General features: G+C 41.7%; 1 protein-coding gene across 19 annotated transcripts in view; it reads left to right on the top strand.

The window, feature by feature from the left end:
* LOC105480824 (teneurin transmembrane protein 2) overlaps nucleotides 1–24,250 on the top strand; it is a 3,943,693-nt gene that overhangs the window by 3,652,119 nt on the left and 267,324 nt on the right. For all 19 annotated transcript variants that reach the window (XM_071097760.1, XM_071097759.1, XM_071097767.1 and 16 more), the window contains one exon: nucleotides 16,151–16,389. In XM_071097760.1, the coding sequence (XP_070953861.1) occupies nucleotides 16,151–16,389 (239 nt within the window). The remainder of the gene's footprint in view (nucleotides 1–16,150; nucleotides 16,390–24,250) is intronic.

The following is a 24,250-nucleotide window of genomic DNA, read 5'->3' as shown; positions in this document are numbered from 1 at the left end:
TTGTCGGTAGCTATACAAGAATTCAGATAAATCATTTTATTTTCCTTCCTCTGCCTTGAAGAAATCCCATATAATACTTTGTCTGTCCCCGTTAATTTTTACACCATTTATATACCTTCCTCTTTCTCTTCTTTCTTTCCTTGCTTATTTGCTTCATCTACCCAGCAAATGCATCTTGAGCACCTACAAAAATAACCACTACTGGATTTTTTGGTTGGTTGGTTGGTTGTTTTTTCACTTCTTTCTGGGCCTTAGGATACTGATCTAGAAACAGAGAGAAATGAATTAGAACTTCATTTCTCAAATGAGGGATGCTGTGGAATACCAGTTTTAAGGCTGAGAAGAAGTTTGGTGTAAAACTTACAAAAACAACTGGAATAATAAATCGTGTAGAGTACTGGGATATTTATTATATTTAAATATTAGGTTTGTGAAGATCTGCAGTAATCTTCTAAATTCTGTTTTTTCCATTTCCCAAATATCATGGAACCCTCTCTTTATCTAACACTAGCAATATACAAATATACTTGTTGATCCAAAAAGCACATTTTAAGATGTTGTATTTCAGATTCAGATCCTCTCTGATCTTATGACAGAAGTAGAAAAGCCAGAATTTTTTCAAGCCCTTACTGGGAAGGACTTTGTGATCTTGCCTTCTAAAATAAAACATAATTTTTCTCTCAGCATAAATTTTTAAAATGAATTTATACCCAAACTCAATTATCAAGTCAGGCAATATTTGGGCTTGGTACAAAAGTACTGTTTATAATACAGCGCTTAGAGTGTAGGCTAACAATAAAAACTTTTGTTTAAAAATTTAATGGATATTATTGGGTATATACCCAAATGAATATAAATTATTCTACTGTAAAGATGATGCACATGTATGTTCATTGCAGCACTATTCACAATAGCGAAGATATGGAATCAACCAAATGCCCATCAACAGTAGACTAGATAAAGAAGATGTGGTACATATACACCATGGAATACTACGCAGCCATAAAAAAATGAGGTCGTGTCTTTTGTGGGAACATGGATGGAGCTAGAGACCATTATCCTTAGCAAACTAACACAGGAACAGAAAACCAAATACCACATGATTTTACTTATAAGTGGGAGCTAAATGATGAGAAGAGAACATGTGGACAGAAAAAGGGAAACAACAGACACTGGGTCCTACTTGAGGGTGGAGAGTGGGGAGAAGAGAGAGGATCAGAAGAAAAAATGCCTACTAGGTACAATGCTTAGAAGCTGGGTGACAAAATAACCTGTACACCAAACCCCCATGACATGAGTTTACCTACATAACAAACCTGCACATGTACTCTTCAACCTAAAACAAAAGTTAAAAGGGAAAAAAGAAAAGTATTATCTATCACATATTAAAATAAGACAAGTGAATATATAAAAAATTGAAGAACTTAAGCTGATGTATGAGTTCTTCTAAATACTTTATAGAATACATCCAATAAAACAGAAAAAAAAAATGTCATGGATAGATAGCTTTCCTAGAATGTAAACCCCACTAGGCTCTCCCTGAAAGCTCTTTCCTGAAATGAGAGCCTGCTGACTTGGAGATGCTAAGACATTTACTAAGGTATGAAATATTTTGACTCTTTCTACTACTGCTGCCACCTGGCTCCTTGGTGATACTTCTTGTTTTGTAATTCATTAACAGTTTTCAAAAACAAGCTCAGGATATGGATAGGATGCAAAGAGACTGGCAAAATGTTTACTGTCAACCAGAATTTGAGCTTCCTGAAGAGTTCAATGTTGATTATCATTTTCTACATTTAGAAAACAGCTAGAAGTTTCTCAAAAATTAACCATTTTATTACCATATTATATAGTTAGGATGTTTGTCTTCTCCATGTCTCATGTTGGAATGTGATCCCCAATGTTGGAGGTGGGGCCTGGTGGGAAGTGTTTGGGTCATGGGGGTGGATCTCTCATGATCAACTTGGTGCCTTCCTCCCAGTAATGAGTGAGTTCTCGCTCTATTAGTTCCTGCAAGATCTGATTATTTTAGAAAAGCCTGGTGCCTCCTGCTCTCTTTGTCCCTCTCTTGCCATGTGACGCCAGCTCCCCTTCCCCTCTGCCATGATTGGAAGCTTCCTGAGGTCCTTACCAGAAGCATATGCTGATGCACGGCTTCTATTACGGCCTGCAGAATCAGGAGCCAAATAAACACCTTTTCTTTGTAAATTACCCAGTCTCAGGGACTCCTTAATAGCAACACAAAGTGTACTGAGGCACCCCTATGATCCAGCAATTCCTTTTCTAGGGATAACCCCCAAAGATTTGAAAGCAGGTGCTCAAACAGACATTTTCACACCAGGGTTTGTAGCAGTACTATTTACAATAGTCAAAAAGTGGAAACAACCCGAATGTTCATCAATGGATGAATGAATAAAGAAAAAGCATACACACACACACACACACACACACACACACACACACACACACACAAAAGGAAAGGAAACAGTATTCCACTATAAAAGGAATGAAGTACCGATACATGCTACAATGGGGATGAACTTGAAAACATTAGGCTAAGTGAAAAGAAGCCAGACACAAAAGGTCACATATCGTATGAGTCCATTTATATGACATATCCAGAATAGGCAAATCCATAGAGACAGAAACCAAATTAGTGGTTGCCAGGAGCTGCAAATGAGAGAGTGAAGGAATGGCGAGTTACTGTTTAATAGATTTTGGGGGCAATCTGAGGGTTTTTGGGGGGCGATGAAAATGTTTTGGAACTTAAATAGAGGCAGAATTTAAACACTGTGAATGCTCTAAATGCCACTGAATTGTGCACTTAGAAATGGTTAATTTTGTATCATGTGAATTTTACCTTCTAACGTAAATGACGAGTTAATGGGTGCAGCACACCAACATGGCACATGCATACATATGTAACAAACCTGCATGTTGTGCACATGTACCCTAGAACTTAAAGTATTAAAAAAAAAGAGTTCATTTAAAAAATTAATTAATTAATTAGAGAAAATAGCCGGAGGATCAGCGTGTCACCCTCTATATAAAACGTCTACTCAAGTGAGACACAGCAAGATAGTCAGGCTACAGAACCAGTCTCTTGCTCCAGTCTTCTCCTACAAAGGTGCCAGGAAAAAAAAAAAAAAAAAAAAAAAAAGTCTATCTTCAAAACATTCCTTGAAAGGGTTAACCTAAAAGTCACAATGCAAAATACCCAGTACATGTGATTTGATTAATAGATACAATGATTGATTAATAGATACAATGGTGAGGAAGAAGACGAAATCCTGGCCCTCCTGGAATGTGCATGCCATTGGGAAAAGCATGTGACAAACAAGGAAGGAAGGAGATAGCTGCCCAAGGTGATGCATGTTAAATGAGATATCTCAATGCAGGGTGAGGTAAATAGGCCTTTGTATTCCACCCCCATCTCTGGATGTGGACTGTTTCCAGCTATAACATTGGACAAGGTAGGATGCAAGATGCTAGGATGGGAAAGGCTGATCAAGAAAGCCTTTCTGAGGAAGTGAACTTTGAGGATAGACTTGAAAGACCTGAGAAAGAGGAGCCATGCAATGAGAAGAGAGAAGGAGAGGAGGAGAGAAGTTTCCAGACTGAGGGAAACACAGTGTGACTACCTGGATGTGGGGAGGAGCTTGGCCTCCTTAAGGAACAGAAAGAGGATGGCAGGTGCCTTGGGAGCAGAGCCTGGAGAGGTTAGGAAGGGATGACCTCGACCATCACAAGACGCCTTGTAGGCCATGATGCGGAGCAGGATAACTTCTAAGTGTAAGGAAATGGGAAGATTTGAAATATGTTTTGATTTATGTTTGTAGGAAATGACTGACTCCTATGGGGAGAAGGAGTGTCAAGGGCAAAGTGGAAAGAGGGAGACCTCTTTAAAGATTGCTGTGTGCAGCAGGCCAGGTGCAAGGTGATGTAGAGGTGTGAGTGGTAAGAAAAGGACGGGGATGTGTTGGAGGCAGAGAGGAAATCAACTGATGATGGACTGGGTGTGAGAGAAGGGCAGGAACCATGGCAAAGCCTAGTGAGGTAGATGGCATGGTGCCCACCCAGATGTCACCCTTCAGGACTGGAGCAGGTGTCCTTGCAGTTGCTGGTAATGTTGGCAGCCAACAGAGCTCAGCCAAGTCCCTCCCTGAGATTGACCTTCAGCAGAGGAGAGCCACCTCTTCCAGGGACCTCCTCTGGGAACAGTCCAAATCCAGTGACTGATCTGAGTAGGATATGAAAGCCCAGCCTCCTTTGCCCAAATTGGAACAACTCAGCAGAGCCGTCCCTGCTCCAGAGCTTTCCATGGAATCGCCATAGGCCCCTCTGCAACAGATCACAATTCAGCTCCCCTCCATCCCCACCCAGGGAGGTCTGCTTCCTTCACTCCTTCACACATGGTCTTCCCAAGAGCACATTCAAATATACTTCCTGCATGCAATATATTTCCCATTCCTGGGGGTGGCTCCTGCACAACTAGAGAAGTGATGACATCTGTAACTGATATCAGTGAAGCCTGGAGGAGAAGAGAAGTTTGGAGTGGAAATCAAAAGTTGTGTTTTGGTCATGCTAAACTTGGGATGCCTACCTATATCCAAATGTAGACAGGGTAATAGGTGTAATATTGAGGGCTGGCTAGAATATTCTGAACAAAAACCAAAACCCTCAAGGCAGAAGTCAAAGAAGACAGCTGAGCTCTTTCATCACAAAGGCCTGTGCTGAATTCCTCAGGAGTCTCTCCTATCCTAGTAATTTTCAGATAGAATGTTCCTAAATGTGCTTCGTTAACTCAAAGAGATGGCATAGTTAGAACCCTTTGTACTTGGTCTAAATCCAGATCCCCTTGGCCGGGCATGGTGGCTTACGCCTTTAATCCCAGCACTTTGGGATTAAAGGTGGATCACCTGAGGTCAGGAGTTCAAGACCAGCCTGGCCAACATGGCGAAACCTTGTCTCTACTAAAAATACAAAAATTAGCCGGGCATGGTGGCGTGTGCCTGTAATCCCAGCTACTGGGGAGGCTGAGGCAGGATAATTGCTTGAACCCGGAAGGCGGAGGTTGCAGTGAGCAGAGATCGCACCACTGCACTCCAGCCTGGGCAACAAGAGTGAAGCTCTGTTTCAGACAAAAAAAAACAAAAAACAAAAATCCAGATCCCATGCCTTCAAGCTGTGAATACTTTTCTTCCTGCCACTGGCCTGGATCACATTGCCCTTCTTTCACATCCTCAAAAATTCGGTCTTTCTCACCCCAGGGACTTTGCACATGCTGTTCCTGCTTCCTGGGATGCTCTTTTATACCATTCTTCATATGGTCAATTACTTCTTATCCTCAGACTTCTCCTCAATCCCATGGTACTTCTGACATTTTGAAAGCATTTCACGTATTTATTGTTTACCTGGATGTGAGTTCTGTTTATTTGTTCCGTCTCTCAGATTGGAAATTTCCTATGAGGATAAGGACTTATTCATCAATGCATCCAAGCATCTAGCACCATGTGATACATATTCCATGCTCAATAAATACTGGCTGGGCAGTGATTTCATATTCGAGATATTGTGTTCATTGCAGAGGTGGAGGCAATGCAGTACACACATGTATTAAACACTTCCTGTGGGCCCGCTTCTGTGCTCTCAGATTGTATTCATGTTCTCTTTCAACCCTTCCAATAGTTCTGGGATGTAAGTATTGCTGTTGTCTCTATTTTTTTAAGAGGAGGCATCCGAGGCCCAGGGAGAATACCTAGCTTTCCCCACATCATGCAGCTCCTGGTGGAGTTGAGATTTGAGTCCAGGTGCACCTGGCTCCAAGCCCGTTCATTTTCCCCTCTACCATAATTAGTGAATTCCTTCAGCAGACTTTTTGAGCACCTACTATGAACAAGGAAAGATACCAGAAAACAAAAGAGAGAGAGCCTGGCTTTGTAATTTGACTTAAGAAACAAGACAAAAACAAATGTAATCACATGAAGCAGAATATGATATAGGGACATACCCAGAGGGTCATTCCAGCCTGAACATCGTCTGACTGTCTGAATGGTCCAGACACTAAACGCGATGGGAGAAATCATCCTGCTCCTTGGCTGTGTCTGAGGGTGTGCATTTTTTCTTCATCCACCTCTAACTGCTGGTGAACACAACTATAAGTCCATTCGGAATGGCTGTCTGGACACTCCCATATGATAGTGCATAGCGAATTCAAGGTCAAATCTGAAGTCAAAGTCAGACGTCTTTGTTTTTTTTCCCCTACTGTATCAAGACTCTTACCAATTAACTTGAAAAAAGTCACCAAGTTAACAACTCCAGAGGGGAAAAAAGAAAAAAAAAAAAAAAAAGACTCTTCATTTCATCCAAAGACTCTGAAATGGATTTGCTCACAAAACACCAGGTTTCTTTAGTGACCTCGAGAGACCTTGCCTGTCACACTGAGCAGTATATCATTTCATGGAGGAAAAAAAAAAGTTTTACCATGAAAAAATGCTATGTTATATCACAGTGTGACACTATTTAAATATCAAGAGTTGAAGCTTCTATTTAGAAAACGGAAGGCAATAAATTGAGTTGCTAATTATTCCAGCTGTGAATATTTTTGGTACGGCTGCAAAATTTTGAAGAGGGCAAAACAGAGGATTTTCCTGTTGTTCATGGCATATGCAAATGTAGTGGCAGTCCCCTATGAGCTGCAAGGTTCAGGGATGAGAAACTTTGAAAGCCTATTTTTTCCTGAATCAGACTGGCTTGAGTCGAAGCTTAGGGAACTATGATATAAAAGGGACTTTTGACTACACTAATTGGATTATTGGCTTCTTGTTTTTCAAACTTGAGAAGTAAGAATTTTAAAAATTTTAAGTCCTATTTTAAAGGAAACAATTCACTTCTCAACCTAAGCATAAATTCTCAACTGGAAGAAGAGAAGAGGCACATTAGTCACATCCCTAGTCCCTTCTCTTCCTAGGGGACAGTGGATGGGGGTGCCTGCAATTCTCCAATCACCAGGCTAATTAGAACAACTCATTCATTCAACACATATTTTAAATCAGCTGGGCGCTATGCTAGGTCAAGGAGATTTAGTAAAGGCTAAAATATACTGTACATGGCTCCTGCCCTCAAGCCATTAATATCTGCATTTATTGACCATTCACTGGATGTCAATCTCAATGCTAAGCATTTCACAAATAAACTCACCCAATCCCCCTAACAAGCCCATGAAGTAGCGACTATCATTCTCAGCCTCCTAGCAAGGTTAAGTAACTTGTCCAAGATCACACAGTGATAAATATAGGAGCCAGGATGCAAACCCTGGTTGTCTAAGTCTAGAATTTGCAGACTTAAAACTGCCTTCTAGGTACCATCCTATTGGATTTCTTAAATAATTAAATGAATAATAATCATGATGATGACAACAAAGAAATGTTTCTATGTAGAAAAAGAAGTCTTCTGACTACAAACACCAGATGTTTACCAATCTATCTCTAAAGTATAGGAGACGTTTACTTTCTATTTTTAAAATTTATATACTTGACCCAGTGTGGTGGCTCACGCCTGTAATCCTAGCACTTTGGGAGACTGAGAATGGTGGATCACGAGGTCAGGGGTTTGAGACCAGCCTGGCCAACATGGTGAAACCCCGTCTCTACTAAAAATACAAAAATTAGCCAGGCATGGTGGCACATGCTTGTAATCCCAGCTACTTGGGAGGCTGAGGCAGGAGAATCACTTGAACTGGCAGGTGGAGGTTGCAGTGAGTTGAGATCAGGCCACTGCACTCCAGCCTGGGTGACAAAGCAAGACTTCGTCTTGGGGGAAAAAAAAAATCATATGCTTTTTTTTTGTAATGTGTACATTTTATATTTGCAAACAGGAAAATAAAGACAGAACGCTTAAGCAATCACCTACTTTTGCTACTCAAGTAGGGCTCAGTGGCACAGTATCCATCATTTTTCTCGTTATCTCTTCTTTCACCTCATCCTCTATGCTTCTCTCCTTCTGTTCTTGCTTTCTCTCCACGTTCCATGTCTCTGTCTCTGTCTGTCTCAGGACCCTGCCCCTTGAATTTTGCCTCAACCGGCACCATTCCTTTTCATATTGGAGAGTATATTAATGGTGCCAGAAAGGGTGGTGGTTATTTAACCTCTCTCCAGCTAAATGTTTTATTATAACTCCTGAAAACCTAATTACAGTAACTTTACATGCTACAGTACCCTTTATAGGCTGCCTCTTTATTAAACTTACTCTTTTAGAGACAATAAACCTGATGCTTCAAAGGGCATGGCCAGAACCAGTGAAATGTAATGAAATCTGGAGTTTTCTAGTGCACACCTGATCTCCCTCACTGAGCACCACGCCTCCGTTCCTGGGGTGTTTCTGCCTCTATCCTTCCCCTGGCTTTTTATCAAATTTCAGACACTGCATGTATGATAGTCAGAATATTTTAGGGATTAATGGGCTGTGTATCAATGTTTTCATCCGCTCCTCTGAATACCCGTGAGTTTATTTACTGGGGAGGTCAATTTTCTCGGTAGAACAACAGTCGACACCTGGTTTCCCTGATAACCAGAGTTGCTCTTTTGCACACAGTGCTACGTTGAGATCATTTAAGACTTTTGCTGTATTTCAAAAACACTTGCTGCTGCAGACTTCGTGAGCAAAGAACAACATGTCGGTCTGCTCTGTTAGTCATTAGTTGTCCTGGTTAGCTGAGTGGTACACTGTGATGAGATCGTGGGATAGGGGGTGAGAGAGAGAGGAAGAGAGAAACAGAAAAAAAGCGTTGACCTTTGGAGTTGAGGCAGCACACTTATTTGTGTAGTACATTTCTGTTTCACAGCCCTGCTAGGATTTTCCCCTGGGAATAAAGCCAAAACAACAGAAAATAAGGGGATCCCCTTGGTTGCAACCTAAATGGGACTTGGTGTAAAGGAATTTTATGTATGTGTTTGTTTGTTTCTTTGGTGTGATTTAAGGTTAATGACTAAGTTTACTCGTGATTGACTCAGAGAAAAGGGAAAAACAAGAAAAAGAAAAGAAATCTTTTGTTGGAGCCTCAGGTAGCTTAGCCAGCCTCCGCTTCTCAAAGCTACCACTCTAGATTTGTCAAGCTCCTTCTGTATCATAAGAATAAAATAAAAATTCACAGCCTTTTGGATTGGTGGGGGCTCTTCTTGCATGGATCTTATGCATGAGGTTTTTTTGTTTGTTAGGTTTCTTTTTAAAATCTTTCATGATTGTTTAATCAGAGACAATGCATGCCCTTAATTTTCTAAGCCAATTTGAAGCAGAAGCCTGGTTAACCAAGATTCTGCCTGAAATCCATATCTTTGCTGTCATGTAAAGCATATGGGAGAATGGCTGTTCAGCTTTTAGGTGTGCTTCTCAGTTTTTATTAAATGGTTTTGTTTTCACATGAGGAAAAGTGATGACATTTACCAAAAAGATTGATAGTTTAGGGTGAAATAATGATCCCTGTATTCTTAAGAAGTCACAGGAATGCAGGATACAGAGCTGAGAACACAGAGCCTTTGCCTCACTATTCCATCCCAAGCCCCTAACCTGTGCCTCACAGAATGCTGGGTGCTATGACCAAAGCTCTCATCCCCCACCATGACATGACTGGGAAGGGAAAGAAGTGTGTGAGCTCCTCTTTTATTTTTTGTAAGACATCAAGGACTGGTTTTCTCTATCTCTTGGAGTGTTAGCAAACTCCAAGGACAGCACTTTGGGGGCCCCTCATTTGCCTTTCCTTTCCAAGGCACAAGTGGCCAATTCTGAGAGCAATTGAGTTGTGCTTGAAAAATGTCAAGTGCATTTGGAAACTACACATTTTTGCTGACGCCTGGAGTCCCGAGCTGAGCTACTTCCATGACCGACCACTGGGAAGAAGTTCAGTTGGGGCATCACAAATGATTCATCTGAACACAATGAGCAGGCCCCTGAGGGGGAGAAGCTGTCTTAATAGCCGGTTCAGGGAAAAATCAGGAGAAGTCCCCTAAGCCCTCTTGGTCCTCCCTGTGACCATCTGGCCAGACCATTACCTTGTGGGTCTTGCTTCATTTTATTTGATTTTCTAGCAGCATGTGACTGAAATCCTTGGGTGAATCAAACCTTGCATTTTTTTTTTCAATTTTTTGTTATGAAAATGTTCAAACATACAGAAAACTTGGAATAGTACCATGTGAGAATAACCACCTGGTTTCAACAATTGCTATCATTTTGCCACATTTGCCTTATCTATTTTTATAGAGCTTAAGAGATAGAGATCTTTTTGCTGAATCTTTTGAAAGGGAGTTGCAGACTTCATGAAACTTCACCTAAAGATGCCCACATTCAAAGCTTACATTAAAAAATATATATCTGCTAACAATCTGGTGTGTCCTCTGCAAGTAAGATGCATTTGGAAGGGCATAAAAATGATTCAGGTAGAATTTCTTAAATGTTAATGTACGCTAGAATCAGCCAGGGAGCTTCTTTGCTTCCTTTTTTTTTTTTTTTTTTTTTTTTTTTTTTTTTTTTTTTTGAGATAGAGTTTCCTTCTTGTTGTCCAGTCTGGAGTGCAATGGCACGGTCTCAGCTCACTACAACCTCCGCCTCCTGGGTTCAAGTAATTCCCCTGCCTCAGCCTCCCAAGTAGCTGGGATTACAGGTGCCCACCACCACACCTGGCTACTTTTTTTTGTATTTTTTACAGAGATGGGATTTCACCATGTTGGCCAGGCTGGTCTCGAATCCCTGACCTCAAATGATTCGCCTGCCTCAGCCTCCCAAAGTGCTGGGATTACAGGCATGAGCCACCGTGCCCGGCCACTAGGGAGCTTCTTAATGAATATACTCCCAGACCCTATCCTCATACCTGGATAGGGCCCAGGATTTTGTACTGTTTTTAACACTGAGGGCTGCATTAAAAACAGTACAAATTCCTGGGACCAGGTGATCACTTGAGTACTGCGTTAAAAACAGTACAAATTCCAGGTATTTATGGGACACAGTCTGAAGATCACTTCTATCGAATCTTTCTCTTTTTGTTTGCTGAATTTCATCTTCTAAAGATTAGTGACACCAGGGTGTAATTGTATCATGGGAGAAATAGGATTCTACTTATCATTGTTTTTTTGTTTAATCATTTAAAACCCCAGAAACTAGAAGGAAGGGAGATGATAACTAAACGGGTTTCTTTTAGCTGCGATCATCACAGACACCACAGTGCCAATGAACGGCCTGAGAGATACATCCTGCGAGGGCTTATGCAGTGCTGAAAAGTATGCAGGTTGTTTTTTCTGTGGAGGGATCTGGCCTTGCATGTGTAAATATAGACTCTTGCCTGCATGTACATATGCAAACTTGTAAATCTGTTTGGCAAACAGGCATCAACACGGCAGGAGGAGCCTATTTTAAAATTAAAAATGTTCACAGCACTATTCTTTTAGCATTCATTATTTTGGTCTTGGAAAAGGTTGTAAGTTATTTATTTAACAAAGATTTCTTGAGTTCCCCCACTGTAAGCCAGGCTCTATTTTAGGTGATAGGATACAGCATGAAAAAAATAATTATTTTAAACTTTATTGAAATTCAGTTCTAATGAGGGGGACAGAAAATATGTAATATGCAAATATACATATGCATTTAATGAAGAAAAATAAGGCAGTTATGACAGGGCAGATAGTAAAAGAAATTGAAAGGGTCCAGGAAGATCTCTCTGAGAAAGTGCTATGAGAGCAGAGATTGAAGGAACAAGTTGTGCAGATATTTCCAAGCAGAAGGAACAGTAAGTGCAAAGACCCTGAGGCAAGAAGATGTGATATGATGGGAACAGTAAAAGGACAATATGATGGATGGAGTAAGGGAGGATGACAGCGGTGGAAGCTTCAGTGGGAGAGGTAGCCAGAGGGCAGATCATGCAGAGTTGTAGGTCATGAGAAAGACACCTGATTTTATTCTCAATGTTATTAGAAGCCTTTGTCAGGGAGAAAGGGTGCTTTGTTTGATGACATGTGACCTAAGCTGACTTTATTTTTAGAAGGAAGTGTAGAAAATGGACTAAATTGTCAAGGGAACATTTTTAGGATTTCACGAAGAGGTGCCATATGCAAGATATAATCATAGCCTTATATGTTTCTTATAAATGAGTATTAAAAATAACATTAAAGCCAATTTAAACTTCTTAATTTTCACCATGTTGCTCTCATGTTGCTAAAACATTTCTATTTTCAAGTTATTTATTCTGTCCACAAATATGACTGATACCCAGGCACTAATGTTTCCACTCTAGAGATAACAGGAGTAAGGAATATATACCAGGTCAAGTGTCCAGGAGTTCACATTCTGGTTGGGGATAGACACATTTAAAATAATATATAGAGAGAAAGATTAATAACACCAGGATATAACCGTATCATGGGAGAAATAAGTTTCTATTTATAAATAGAATCTAAGATAGATAGATAGATAGGTAGATAGATAGATAGATAGATAGATAGATAGATAGATAGATAGACAGACAGATAGATAGATTTGTGAGTGCACAAAGTGATGGGAGCCATGTTAGAATAGATTCCCCAGGTAGGTGGTTAGAAGTTGGGTAGGAGTTAGCTAGGATGGGTTAGGTGAGACAGAACAGAAAAAGCCATTTGATTCAACTGAGCGGGCTTGTTAAAAGAAAGTGTGTCTTTTTGTATGGCTGAAGCGTGAGTGCACAGGAGCTGAGAACACTGATTAGAAACAAGGGTCCAAAAATGGGTAGTGGTTGTAGAGAGACTGGTTCCATGTTGAAACTTAGGTCTCCCCTTTCAGGCATGGAAGGATAACCATGGATTTGTAAGCCAGAGCACACTGGCATTGTGACTTGGGAAGGAAAAGGCAGGAAGGCTAAAGGATGGGGTTAGTGGGTGAGGTTTTCAGAAATGAAATTGATGGAATTCGTTAAGCTATTGGATGGGGAAAGGCAAGGGAAAAGGAGGAAGTTCCTTGGGTAACTGGGAGTAAAGGAAGTCCAGGAGGGGTGGACTTGGGCGTGTAAAGGAATATAGTCTGAGTTTGGTTGTGACTTGTTCAAGATAGCTGTGAAATGTAGAAGACAAGCTACCCAATGCACAACGGGATGTGGGTCAGGAGCTAAGGAGTCATGAGCTAGATAGAAATGGAGCTTTGGAGACTCAAGACCCATCAGTGGTGGCTGAAGCCCTAGAAATTGGCAAGATCACTGAGGATGCGAGAACTGGAACTCGTATGTTCTCACTCATTAGTGACTCCTTACAATGCCTTTACGTTCCTTTGTTTTCATTTGATTTCCTATTTTCAACACTCACTCTGGGAGAATTCTGTAAGAAATAAATTTGAAGGAGTCCTAAATCAAATTCCGAGGTTTCTCTGTCACCCTGGCGTTCTGCTGTGGATATGTTCTAGTGTTGTTATAAGGCAGCAGACTATTATTTAGTGACTTAGAGAACTCTTCAGGTGTTTGTTCAACATTTGCCAAGCCTTAAATTAAAATCTACATTTCAGGCTCCTTATGTAGCTCTGAAGAATTAATACTAAAAGCTGCTCACATGGGCTGACACTTACTATGAGACACACCTTGGTTAAGTGCTTTTGCTACGTAATCCTGCATGATATTATGGGATTAGTGATGCTTTTCCTACACAGTGTTGCAATCCTCACAGTAAGCAGTTATGAGGTACCTGTACTCTTATTACCTCTGTTTTACAAATGAGGAGATGGAGGTTCTCAAAAGCAGTGTCAGGTACTTGTCGGAAATAGCACGACCAGGAAGGACTACCAAGGTCTGTCCTGTGATACAGTGCTGTCATGAACACCATGCTTACTGCCTCCTCTTCCAAAACACCGTTTTAAAATGGAGCACTAAAAGAGAGCCGTTGGACAAGGAGTCCAAAGTCTTAGTTACGGAATCAAACTTCTAAGCTTTATTTTAATGTTAGCTGTGTTAAATAATTCACTAATCAGATACTCATTTTCTGACATGATTGTCAGTCGTATTGGGTTTGTTTGATCTCTGTGAAGGATTAAAATACTTTCAAGGTTTTATCTGGAAGCAGCCAAGATACAAATATTTGTAATGACAGCAATCCTGCCTTAGAAGCCCACTGGGAAAGCCTTCTAGCCCCCAGAGGCAAGGCAGTGTGGTGTAGTAGGTCTGATTAGAGCTTCCAAAGGGTCTAACTGGATGTAAATAAAAATTTTTTTTAAGTCAGGCAGACTAGAGCTTGAGCCCTAATGACCCTGCTTACCAACTCCGAGCATCAGTTTTCTCATCTGTAAAATTGAGGTAATAATAGTACCCACCTCCTGGGGTTAATGTGAGGTTTAGTTGCAAGTGAAACATGTAGCATCGTAACTGACACATTGTAAGTGGCCAATAAACTAAGTAGCACCTACCGAAGAGGTGAAGAGAAAGGAAATAACTGTAGTAACATTTTGAAACCTTAGAATTGCAGCTGAGTAAAACTACAAGGTAATGAGAGGACTCATTCATTCATTCACTCATTCATTCACTAAAATCCCCCTCTGCATGTTGGGCTCGATGTGAGTACTGGGAACATAGGACAAACAAGGTACAAAATAAGACATAGACCGTGGCCTCCAGCTGCTCAGACTCTAGCATTTACTTAACTCCTGCCTGAAACCCCGCTACATATTTCCTGGAAGACAAATCATCGTTTTAAACAAGGTCTAGCAAGTCACATTTGAAGTCTTAGGAGTGGCATGTATAAGAAAGAATCGTCAGAGAATTAATGGTCCTTCCTTAAAGTGCCCGTGGAGTGACAGACTCCTGACCCTGAGGAGGAGCTATATCCTCTTCTGCACTGCCTGTTCTACCATATGGTTCTGTGGTGTGGTTGTCACACCACAGCTCTGGCTAACACGGACACCTATTCAATCGATAGGCAAAGACGATTCCAAAGAACTAATCATGATCACATGACCTGGAGAAGGCATCTCAGAACAGGAATCAGGATTTCAGGGGAGGTGAAAATAGAACAACAAGGGTGAGACAGTGTAGGGTAACATGTAAGCACACAGGTTTTATCAAAAGACAGAGCTCTGGGTCTCAGTCCTTAGACAGTTGCTTGGTGTCTTCAAGCCTAATATCTCCCATCTAAAATGGAGATATTCTGCCATAAAAATGGAATGAAATAATGGCTTTTGCAGCAACTTGGATGGAACTGGAGGCCATTGTTCTAAGTGAAATAACTCAGGAACGGAAAACCAAACATCATATATTCTCACTTATAAGTGGGAGCTAAGCTATGAGGATGCAAAGGCATAAGAATAATATAATAAACTTTGGAGACTTGGAAGGAATGGTGGAGGGGGCGAGGGATAAAAGGCTACATATCAGGTATAGTGGACACTGCTCTGATGACAGGTGCACCAAAATCTTAGAAATCACCGCTAAAGAACTTGTCCATGTAATCAGAAAACACCTGTACCCCCAAAACTATTGAAATTTTAAAAAAGAATATATCTGGATTACAGAAAGAAAAAATTAAAAATTTTAAAACATAATAAAATAAAATGGAGATATTAAAACATTTAGTTTGTCAATAGTTGTGACAATACATTTCAAGTACCTTTCAATAGTAGGTATCTAGCTCTATCCATGTTCCTGTAAAGGACATGATCTCATTATTTTCATGGCTGCATAATATTCCATGGTGTATATATGCCACATTTTCTTTACCTGGGTGACAAAAGAATCTGTACATCAAATGCCAGTGACACAAGTATACCTATATAACAAACCTGCACATGTATCCATGAACCCAAAATAAAAGTTTTTTTTTTTTAAATAGTGGGTATCTGATATGTGAAAACGCTTAGCATCCTCAACCGCATCATCTCTGAGGAGGTGACAGTCATTCAGTTTCCATATTTGTTTTGAATGTTTTGCAGGTTGTTGTGGAAGATAACAACTAGATGCATATGTGAAAGGAGCAAATTATGCACATTTGTGGAATTAATTTATGTCATCATTGAATGTAATGTTCACCCCTTCTTCACTCCAGCGTAAGCTTAGTTAACTAGGATTATGCTAGGATTAGATAGAGCAGGGTGGAAGAAAAACAGCTAAAGGTTGCTCCTTGGCTACCCATGGCCACTCTGACTGTTTCCCTTTTCCTGGCAGGCACTTCCTCTTCAAGACCTCCTCGGGGAGCACACCGTTGTTTAGCAGCTCTTCCCCAGGATACCCTTTGACCTCAGGAACGGTTTACACGCCCCCGCCCCGCCTGCTGCCCAGGAATACTTTCTCCAGGAAGGCTTTCAAGCTGAAGAAGCCCTCCAAGTACTGCAGCTGGAAATGTGCCGCCCTCTCTGCCATCGCCGCGGCCCTCCTCTTGGCTATTTTGCTGGCGTATTTCATAGGTAAGTCAGGGCGGCCTCATTCAGCAACGCTGGGGGTGACAACGTGGGGGAGAGGCCATGGACTTGTGAATCTAGAGGCCCTCTGATGTCTGTACAGTTTGCTTCTTGGCTCCTGAAAGATGTGACAATGAGTGATGGATGGAGGTGATTTTTTCCCTCCTGAAATCTACTTAAATCTGATGAGTTTCTCCTTCATGTTTCTAAATGACATTCATCAGAAGAGAAATTAAGCATCCTTACTATATCCTTTCTTGGAGATGAGCTGAGACTTGTCATTCCCGCAAACCTATCCCTCACTCTCGGAGTGGCCTTCTAGTTTTCTCTATCCTTGGATTTTAACCCAGGTCTGTGCTTTGAGATGTGTGCAACATTGGTTAACTTCAGCCAAAAACCGAATTGAAGAATAGCGGTTGGCATGCCTGAGAACATCTTGATTCGAGAGAAAGCCAAAGTAGCTAGCTTATTTTCAGAGCTGTGGAACAGAAACAGGACTGACAGGCTGGAGCATCCATCCAGGTCTTTATACAGAATTGAATTACCCAGACACACTTGGCCTTGCCCATATCCCTTCCACAGTCTGTCTTCTCAGCCTCAATTCTCTCCTCACCATGGGCAGCTGAATCTGAATCAGGGTCACCTCTCCTGACAAGGGGGCTTCTGGTGACTCAGTGTATGACACATAGGTGAAGTTGCTGGAGTATCTTTCTCCGCACGCCAGAGGTGTTGGTTTACAGCCATAGGGTGTAGCCGCGTCACCACGGAAAGTGGCAGATGCTGAGCGCCCAGAGGCAGGGTGCCACGTGCATAAGAGCTTCTCGGGCTGCACACAAAGCCTGCTCACAGTTCCTGGCCCCTACAAAGATCCCCAGTGCTGCTGCTCTGTCAGTTGAGCCTGCCAAAGGCAGATCTCCTGGCTTAGGAAGAGGCCATGGTGATGTTTGTTAAAGTTTATTTGAAACACTTGATGGTTCTGGCTTGGTTTCAGGGCAGCTATGAGAGACCGGCCCAGTTTGGCTGTGCCATGTTGCAAAGCAAACCCATAAAACACCAGCTCAATGAAGCTGACTCCAAAACAGTTCCCAACACGTATGCTGAAACTCCTCCCATTTAAGAGAAAAGAAAAGGCAACCCTGACTGTGTTGGCCTTGCCCCTTCCCTCCGCATAAACCCTCCCTTCTCGCTCAGCACTGGGGGCTCCCACACTTTCCTTCATCCCCAGGCAGCAAGCATGGTATCTGCCAAAGAAGGAACTGGCCCCATTCTCCTAAGCTTGCCTGATGGCAAAGGGGCATGACTGTGCACCCCTACAGATCTGGGGCCCTGCCTAAGGCACCAATACAAACCAACAATTGACATAAATTTTTCACCTTCTTCCACACTAGAGCTATGATTGTCTTAATATGGAAAAATAAGCATTTATATTCCTTACCAGTTGCATTTCTCAGGAATGCCCTCCCAAAGTGAGAAAACTGACCCTCCAGGGAAAGGTGCCGTGTTCATCTGGGGCTTTGCAAAAGTCTAGCTTGCACTCTAAATCACAGCTCTATACCGGAACAGAGGCCTGAGACCTACCCAACCCTAATTTCAAGTCATGTCTTCTTCTCACTTACCTCTTGATGAAGGATGAAGTAATGGATTGACCTGAGAAAGGCGGAAGGATATCTGTTGCCCCGTTGAATAACTTGAGTAGACCCTTGTGTGTTGCTAAATGTAGCTTTGTGTGCTTCCTCAGGTGTCTGTTCAGGGGGCTCCGTAGAAGCAAATTGAATGTGCCTTCGGGGTCTTTTCATGATTTGGCTTTGTGTCAGAAACTTCAGAAAGGGTTCATGCGCTTACTTTTCAGGCCTAATGTTCTGCGGGGCCACTGAGCACCACTGGGATCCCAGCTACAGAAATTGAGGTACTGCCTGCCTCTGCCAATAGCGTCCCCAGTGCCCCTTCTATTCTGCTTGCAGGAGAGAGGTAGATAGCTACTGCCTGATTTATGGGGCTTGATAGTTAAAATAGAATAGCTTTCTGTAAGGGCAATCATATACATGGGAAACCGTACAATGAGAGTTTAATGTTTTAATCAGGTATGTAACTTGTAAATGATAGATTAGGAAATATGTTTATTTTCAGTCTGCAGGCTGCTGGAAGCTGGACCTGAGCATCTTAGCATCATTTATTAATTCATAATCCATCATTTCTTATTATGTATTCTTTAGGTAAGATTATGCTTTGACCCTGGAGTATCAGGAAATAGTTTATGACACAAAATGAGTGATATAATGGGCCAATTTACCTTGCAGTGATGGCAGTGAGCATGCAGCTATAGGGCTACTCTCAGCCACTCTCCAGAGGTGACGGCAGGTCTGCAAGCATGGTAAGGGGTCAGGATCTGAAGTGCTGATCTTGGCCCCAGTGACTCCTTTCTCCTTAGCCTTGGCAAACTTGTTTGCCTTCTGGGTCTTGGTTTCGTAAGTACATCATGGGAGCAGGATGATTATTTACGTGCAGAAACTCAGAAGTATGGTGAGGATTAATTAATGTGTATAAATCACTTTGAAGATGAAAAGCAGTATATTATTACTTACCAAGCTGCAGGGGCATAAACAGTGCATTGCAAACACAGAGAAAAGTGCCTTTTGGAAGAACCAGTGATTGTGCCCAGCTGGAAAACAAGCCATCAGGGAAGGGCAGAAAGACAACATAAAAACCGAGGCCCTCCTGTTAAGGAGACCGGCGCTTTTGAGGGCTGAATCCATTCTGGTTCACACATGACTCTGCATTCCACTAGAACATGACAGCTCCTGAAATTGATGCATCAGCCTCAGGATCTTTATGGACAGACAGTGGGTTCAGGCCTGCCAGGCACTGTGACAAATAAGTGAAATTATCATCCTTGCATGTTCAAACCCGAAGAAAGAAGACTTTCCAGAAATGAGCAATTTGGAATAGCTCAGCCCCTTGACACGTTCTTCCATAGATCCAGGCCCGTGGGTGAGTGTAAAAGCAGAATGCCAGCCCTTGTGCAAACTAGAAGACCCAGGCCTTTACCAATTCAGCAAAGATGCCCAGTTCCCACCCACACAGCTGGGGTCAGAGAACTTTTATGATATGCTCCTCCATCAGACCCTCTCTGTGCCAGATTCTCTCAGTGTACAAACATCCTGGAATAAATTACTCTGAAAAGCTGCATAAACCACCAGGGGACCACTTTGTGCATCACTCAGGCCCTGGCACAAACAATTATTTGTGGGAATACTGGTTTAGGAGGATACTGGTTTAGGAGAATTTTTCTGTGAAATGCAAGAGACTTTCCTCTCAGGAAGGTGTCTTTCTTCTTTAGGCAGCTCAAGTACTTTCATTGCCTGCACCACCAGAAGTCCCTAAGTTTCTGATTCATGTAACCAAAGTATTTTATAACCAACCTCACCTATTTTATACTAGATGTGTTGTGTTATCTTGATAGTATGCATAACAATCACTAGTTAGAACCTTCTACCTGTTTAGAACTAGAAGCATTTCCATTTGAAGCACTTTTTTTGTTTGTTTGTTTGTTTTTGAGACAGAGCCTCACTCTGTTGCCCAGGTGCCCAGGCTGGAGTGCAGTGGCATGATCTCGGCTCACCGCAACTTCTGCCTCCCGGGTTCAGGGGATTCTCATGCCTCAGCCTCCCAAATAGCTGAGACTACAGACCTATACCACCACGCCCAGCTAATTTTTGTGTTTTTAGTAGAGACGGGGTTTTGCCATGTTGGCCAGGCTGGTCTCAAACTCCTGGTCTCAAGTGATCTACCCGCCTCAGCCTCCCAAACTGCTAGAATTACAGCCATGAGCCACCGCACCCAGCCCATTTGAAGCACTTTTATATAACTATTCAATTTGAATCATATCCCCATAAAATCTGCATATTATGATCATTTGACAAGCACTGACACTGAGGCCCAGAGAGTCTAAAGTCTCCTGGCTAGGTAGGTAGTTGCAGGGCAAGCACTAGGCCCTTGGTCTCTTGATGTCTCATCGAAGGTCTTTCTCTTCACTCCTTTCTCCTCAAGATTGAAGTTAACCAGTTTCTCACATACTGTATGAAACTGAAATAAATGGTCCCGTTAGTAGCATTAACTCACCTTATCTAGTTCTGCCCTCTTTAGCAAGGTAGAGTAATTGGTTCCTCCTCCCTGAATCATCTTCTAACTCAGTGGATAGAAGCTATTCTATATTATAGAATATAGAATATTGAATCTCCTCAGTATTATAATTGGTCCTCATATTTCTGCTTTCCAGTTGTCTTATGTTATAGAGGTCAGCAAACGTTTTCTGCAAAAAGTTGGAGACTAAATATTTTTGGTTCGTGTTCTACTTAGTGACAACTGTTTAACTCTGCTGTTGTATGTTAAAAACAGCCATAGACAGTGTGTAAACAAACAGGCGTGGCTGTGCAGCCATAAAACTTTAATTATGCCCCCTGGTTTTTGACTTTTAAGTACTTTCATGTGTTATGAAATATTATTTTCTTTTAAAAAAATTTCAGCCATTTAGAATGTAAACCCATTGTTTAGGTTATGTGCCATACAAAAACAGGTGGCAGCCTGGATTTGGTCCACAGGCCATAGTTTGTCAACCCTTGTTTGATTACATTACAACTTATTTCCTAAGAATACCTTTCAGGGTGTCACACCTTTATTACAAAAAATTGCTTTCCAACCGTCTTTAAGAGTCCAACCATATGTCCACTGTCGGTGAAGCAGGTGACTGACATTTTCTGATACTGCAACTCCATTTCATAATGAGTAATTGCAGCTGACTTTCTGGCCCAAACCAAAAAGTAGAAAAAGCAAGTCACTTTTCTCTTTAAATACTTTCTACAGGATAAATTTTTCCAAGGAAAATTTTAGTAGGAATTTTAGGACACTTCATCCTGAAAGCATAGCTTTTAACTAGACTGCTTGAAACAGTGCTCCAATCCATGGATAGAGTGGAATTGCCTGGCCATTTTGCCTAGTACTCATTTGTCCTCAATCGTTGATTATCCCAGGTTCCTCTGGAAAATTATCACCTGTTTTTAGAAGTTACTCAGTTTCTGATGCCTTCATTGTTGAGATTTTCCAACAGATGGTAATAGTGCTGTGTCATGGAATGACATCATTGCTTTCTTGTCCTAGGTTAACATTGGAATAGATCTAGTTTCCTTAAAAGGCATCAAAGTTCTTGCGGGGCTACCCCACATCAAGGAAGAAAGATGCCTCTCATGTGTGACTCTGTTGTTTAACTCCAGATAATCTTAGAAATTCTAAAGCGAGAGTCAACACAAGAGTTCGGCGTGACATGGGACTCAGACTGTCACCCCTGAGCTAAAACAATACACAACATACACTGAGCTTCTGCCAAAGACACTTCATGGGGTTGGGAAGGGAAGGCAGGAGAGAGAAAGATAAGAGCATTTATGTCATCCTAAATTAGTTCTTAGCTCTTCAGATCTCTGCCAAACTAAAATACATATATATATATTAGAAAGTCACCTTGTCTTTTTTCACTACAGTAATTCCTGCCAAATATGAAATACTATGTTTGAAGTTAGCTGCTCAACACTCTGTCTTCTGCCACTCTGACTTTGATCTGGAAAGAACACGGGCCATCAACATGTCAGGATGTTAAAAGTGTGGTAATTTGGGGTGCTTTCAGTTTCTTTTGAAAACAATGAGAGATTATTTTCTATGGAAACTAAAAGCCTACCATGTGTTTAAAGTTGCTACACTTGAAAATTGATATGTTGAGACTCACGCTGATGAATCTTGCGTTCTCTGCTGCTATTTTGTGTATTCTCATCTCACTGAACAGAGCAGGTTTGGAGAAAACATAAAGAAAATGACAGAAAATGATGAGAATGGTACACTTGCCTGGCATCTTTTGTGGGGGCACAGACTAGGAAAAATGTCAGCCCTCTCATTCCAACTCACTGCTCTTTGACTATCGGGAGCGATGGGAAACCTCATCCTCCTGTATGAATTCCAAGTTGTGTACTTACCTCCCACATCTAAAGGGCAAAATGCTAATGATTAAATCTGAACAGTCCAGCAAATAACATTTCCACCCAACTCCCAGGGCCCAGGTGGTCAAACTGAGAAAAAGCAATCTGCCCACAAGTAAGTCAGGAGACCCAGTTATATTATCTATGCCAGTGTTAGTAGCAGACTTCTTATCTAATAGATATGCTAATGTGCTCTTAACCTGATAATAAAGTCCTGTCAGTGCTTACACACTGGTGAGTCTTTGGCAGGGGGACTGCCATTTCATAACTGCACATCTGATTTCAGAGGGCCTGTCAATTTATGGAAAGAAAATTACATCATTCATTAGCTAGGCCTCCATCACCTAGTGGCCATGTGGCAATATTTGTACCTCGTGTTTGACATTCAGAAAAAATGAATCCCTCTGCTTCAGAAGAGGATGTGACCTCTTTAAAAACATATTTGTGCAATCTGGGGGACTTGAAGTGCTTCAGGAGGGTCAGCAGCTGTGGGGAGATGCCTTTGCTTTCCTCTCCAAGATTCCCATGAGAAATCAGGATAATTGGCCAACGCAGGGCTTTCCCGCCCTTGTGGGCAGATGCTGGCGATGAGAGCCAGGAAGCAGATTTTGATCTTGACTTTGTAGAACATCATAATACAGAACCAGAGAGGAGTGATAGGTGCCACAACCCTGCACACCTCAAGGGCGCCAAGGAAACAATAGTGGGTCTGCCAGTCCAGGACTTCATGCCTCCACAGAGTATACACTGAGTAAATGAATATGGAGAGTTCTCCACCTACTATCCCTGAATCACCATTCAAGCCTTGCCCTGGACTTTCTGTCTGTAACAATGATCTCTCTAACAGTCATCCATCCAGAAGCAGTAATAGGATGCTAGAACATCAGTGTTGACTTCTTCGCACACCCTACTTATTTGACTGGATTCCTTTGGGTGGTGGCCAAGCCAACAGGCCCTTCAGCTTTCACAGCGTGCTTTAAATTCTCCATTTCTGAAGTCTTTTCTTGGTTCATTTATTTGTGCTTGGGGTTTCCTGATTGAGGATTCTGAGCACAACTTCTAATGGACTGTAAATTACTGTTATTTCATTCTGTGTTTCACCTGGAACACAACTTCAGGTTCTTGCTTTGCCTTGGTAATTAGACAAGAAGCAGCTTGATGTCATAGAAAGCACGTATATGGACTTCGGTGTCAGAGAGGGCTGTGTTTGAAGTCTGGCCTGTGTACATAAAGTCCATGTAACAATGGGCTTGCTATTTAAAATCTCTGCACCTTAGTTTCCTCATCAGAAAAATGGGGAGAATTCCTACTTTGTAAAGATGCCTCAAGCATTCACTGAAATGGTAGATGCATGCAACTCTTCTTCAAATCCAGTATGTCATCAATTATGAGAAATGCCCTCATTGTGCATCCCTAAGGGGGAAAGAGGTTGTCAATTAAACTATGCCGTGATTTGTTAGCATTTGTAATTTTTCTTTTATATATTTGGAAAGAGATAGGCATAGGCATTCTACATTGATGTAACAACCATGTGCATAGGTAGGTCACAAAGGCCCTGTAATACAACACCAATTATAAGGTGCATTCTGATCCCAGACTTGTGGAAGTATTTTTAAAATTCTGAATCTTATAGTCAGTGGAACATGGTGGTACCTGTCACACAATAGAAGCTCAACTAAATGGAGCTATGGTGATTGTTGTACTAGCCACTGCACACCTATGCCAGGTCCAATGAGAAGAGTATGCCCAAAATAGTGACTTGCACTGCCCAGCACTTCGTAGGCAACAGTACATATTTGTTGAACTAATGAATGCTGATTAGGGTTACATCTGAGTTGTACCAGTTG

The sequence above is a fragment of the Macaca nemestrina genome, chromosome 6 (genome assembly GCF_043159975.1).
Source record: "Macaca nemestrina isolate mMacNem1 chromosome 6, mMacNem.hap1, whole genome shotgun sequence".
In the NCBI taxonomy this organism is placed as follows: domain Eukaryota; kingdom Metazoa; phylum Chordata; class Mammalia; order Primates; family Cercopithecidae; genus Macaca; species Macaca nemestrina.
The sequence above is the reverse complement of the archived record's forward strand: the minus strand, read 5'-3'. Positions and strand labels throughout refer to the sequence as shown.